The sequence below is a fragment of the Trypanosoma conorhini genome, assembly GCF_003719485.1.
Source record: "Trypanosoma conorhini strain 025E chromosome Unknown Tco_14.4_contig_00868, whole genome shotgun sequence".
NCBI lineage: Eukaryota > Euglenozoa > Kinetoplastea > Trypanosomatida > Trypanosomatidae > Trypanosoma > Trypanosoma conorhini.
Window position 1 is genome coordinate 1 of NW_021704951.1, and position 2714 is coordinate 2714.

The window sequence follows — 2714 nt, forward strand, 5'->3', positions numbered from 1 at the left end:
GACGCAGTTGGTCGGCGGCGGAGGCTCGGGTGTTGTGCTGAAGGACGGTACGCTTGTGTTCCCCATGCAGGGAATCAAAACTAGGTGAAAAGAGCGTCTTGCTCGCCTTGCGCTTCACGCCATCGAAGAAGAAGTGGGAGCTTTCATCCGGTACGACCGGTGAGGGCTGCAGAGACCCGTCCATCGTGGAGTGGGGGGGCGAAGAGAGACTCCTCGCGATGGCTCCCTGTGAGGGAGGGTCCTACGAAGTCTATCCGTCCTCCGGGGCCGGTGCAGCTTGGTACCCGAGAGGCGAGCCAATTACGCGCGTGTGGGGCACCTCGCTGAACCGTCAAGGAGGGGACGGCGTGCAGAGCGGCCTCATCACGGCGGAAATCGAGAATAAAAAGGTGATGCTCCTCACCACGCCGGTGTACTCAGGGGACACAGGCAAAGAAAAAGGGGAACTGCATCTTTGGCTGACCGACAGCGCCCGCGTGCACGATGTCGGGCCGGTGTCACGTGAAGCCGATGACGCCGCTGCCAGTTCCCTGCTGTACAAAGGCGGTGCGTCGGGTGAGCTGCTACTACTGTACGAGAAGAAGGAGAATGGAGACACTTACGGCCTCGTATCTCTGAGCCTGTCCACGCAGCTGGAGCAGATAAAGTCCGTGGTGCAGACCTGGAAGGACATGGACGCCGCCTTGGAGAAATGCAAACCCGGTGGCAGCGTTGACCCGCGTATAAATGGCGTGTGCAACGGCCCTGTTCCCACCAAAAGGACTGGTGGGACTTTTGTCCCACACACTGGCCGGGACTGAGTGGGCGGACGAGTACCGTGGCGTGAACGCAACGGTGAAGGGCGGGCAACTGACAAGCACGGCGGGGGGTGTGAAGTTCAGCGGCGCCGGCGCGGGGGCGGAGTGGCCTGTGGGGAAACTGGGGCAGAACCAGCCGTACCACTTTGCGAACAAGGATTTCACGCTTGTGGCGACGGTGACGATTCACGCGGTGCCGGTTGAGAAAGATGGCAGCTCTCTGCCTTTGCTGGGCGTGAGGATGAATGATTCCGATAGCACCGTGCTCTTTGGCCTGTCCTACACGCAGGACAAGAAGTGGAAAGTGACGGTCGGCGGTCAGAGCCGGAGTTTTACAAATGATGACCCGACGTGGGAACCAGGCACAGTCTACCAAGTGATCTTGCAGATGAATAATGGCAATGAGTTGTCTGTGCACGTTGACGGGGCCGAGATCTACGCGAGCGAAGATGATGACGAAGATGATGATGATGGCATCGCTTCTGAGGTGTCAGAGCTGTTAGAGCCGCACAGGATCTCGCACCTCTACGTTGGCGGGGACGGGGCGGAGGGCACGAAGACCAGCCACCACGTGACGGTCTCCAGCGTCCTGCTGTACAACTGCGCACTGGGTGAGAGTGAAATCACGCAGCTCAAAAACAGCAAAGTAACTCATCCACGGCCGGCTGCTGCGGGGCCAGGCGCAGGGCCGGCTGCTGCCTACCTCGAGCCCGGCGATGATGCGCAGGACATCGATAATGCTCCCGAGCAGGGGTCTGGGGAAATGGGCGTTGGCGGTATTCCAGCGGCTGGAGCCCTTCAATCTGTGGCCTCGGGGGCTACTGACGGCCAGGAGGCCGGTGGGAAGGCAGACGCCGCAAATCTCTCTTCTGTGGAGCCGGTGGTGGAGTCGTCGCCTTCCGCGCCCCCGTCCCCGGCAGAAGTAAAGGGACAAGAACCGGGCAGCAGCGACGAGGCGGTGGGGGCAGGCGGCGGGGCGCAGTCGCCGCAGCCACCGGAGGAGGCCAAACGTGAGGGCGGTGGTCACGGTGGTGGTGGCGCCGAACTGCCTCCTGGCGGCCGTGCCTCGCCCAGCGCGGCGGCGGGGGAGGAGGCTGGAGAAGAGGAAAGCCGCGAGGGTGCATCGGCGTCTTCGCCGGCGCCATCCGCATCGAGTGTGGACCCTCCTGCTGCACCGGGCGGCAGTCAGACGCATGCCGGTGAGCCTGCCACCGCCAGTGGGAGTCAAGCCGTTGACCCCGAAGAGAACAATGCCGCTTCAGGCGCAGCGGTGAGCTCAGGCGGCAGCCCTGCTTTGACCGACGACGCCGAACCGCCTGCCGCGAAGGAGGCACCCGGCGCTTCTTCGCCTGCCACCGCTGAAATGCCTCGTGGAGACAATGAGGAAATGTCGCAGGGCGTTGAGGACGCACCGGCTAATAAAAACACGCCACCCGCACCTCCGGCTGCCCCTTCGACGCGCGACGCGGCGCCGCCCTTAAGCAACACCTCCGCTGCCTTCAAGAACATGACAGAATTGAGGCTCAGCGAGGGAGCCAGCGACGGCGTTCTGCGTGGGTGTGTGCCTCGGCTGCTGCTGCTTGCCCTGCTGGGGCTGTGGGGCACGACGGCTCTCTGCTGAGTGCAAGAGGGAGAGTGGATTTGTAACTCCTCGTGGAGAGTGCGCGCTGCGACCCATGCGGGTCTCTTCATTTATATATCCTGTTTTTTGTTTTCCTTCTTTTTTCCATTCCTCTTCTTCTTTCCTATTTGGGCTTTGCTGGAACAACCAGCACCCCATGTTTTTCTTTTTTTTGTTTGCTTCTCTAATGGTCGCTTGCTATACGCACTGCTATGGGCGGCGCACACTCCTCCCCCTCTTCTTTGCTGCTGCCGCCCACTCACACACACGCACACGCAACCACGCGGTGCCGGCCG

At 61.7% G+C, this 2714-nt stretch overlaps 2 protein-coding genes across 2 annotated transcripts, besides 1 other annotated feature; both read left to right on the forward strand.

The window, feature by feature from the left end:
• Window positions 1-218: 218 nt before the first annotated feature.
• On the forward strand, window positions 219-800 carry Tco025E_08761 (trans-sialidase; the record flags this gene model as incomplete). The annotated part of the gene is made up of 1 exon (XM_029375604.1): window positions 219-800. One exon carries the CDS (start codon window positions 219-221, stop codon window positions 798-800), a length of 582 nt encoding a protein of 193 aa, XP_029224308.1.
• Window positions 801-1038: 238 nt separating this feature from the next.
• Window positions 1039-2418, forward strand: Tco025E_08762 (trans-sialidase; the record flags this gene model as incomplete). Its single annotated transcript, XM_029375605.1, has 1 exon — window positions 1039-2418. One exon carries the CDS (start codon window positions 1039-1041, stop codon window positions 2416-2418), a length of 1380 nt encoding a protein of 459 aa, XP_029224309.1.
• Window positions 2419-2670: 252 nt separating this feature from the next.
• Window positions 2671-2704: a microsatellite.
• Window positions 2705-2714: the final 10 nt, after the last annotated feature.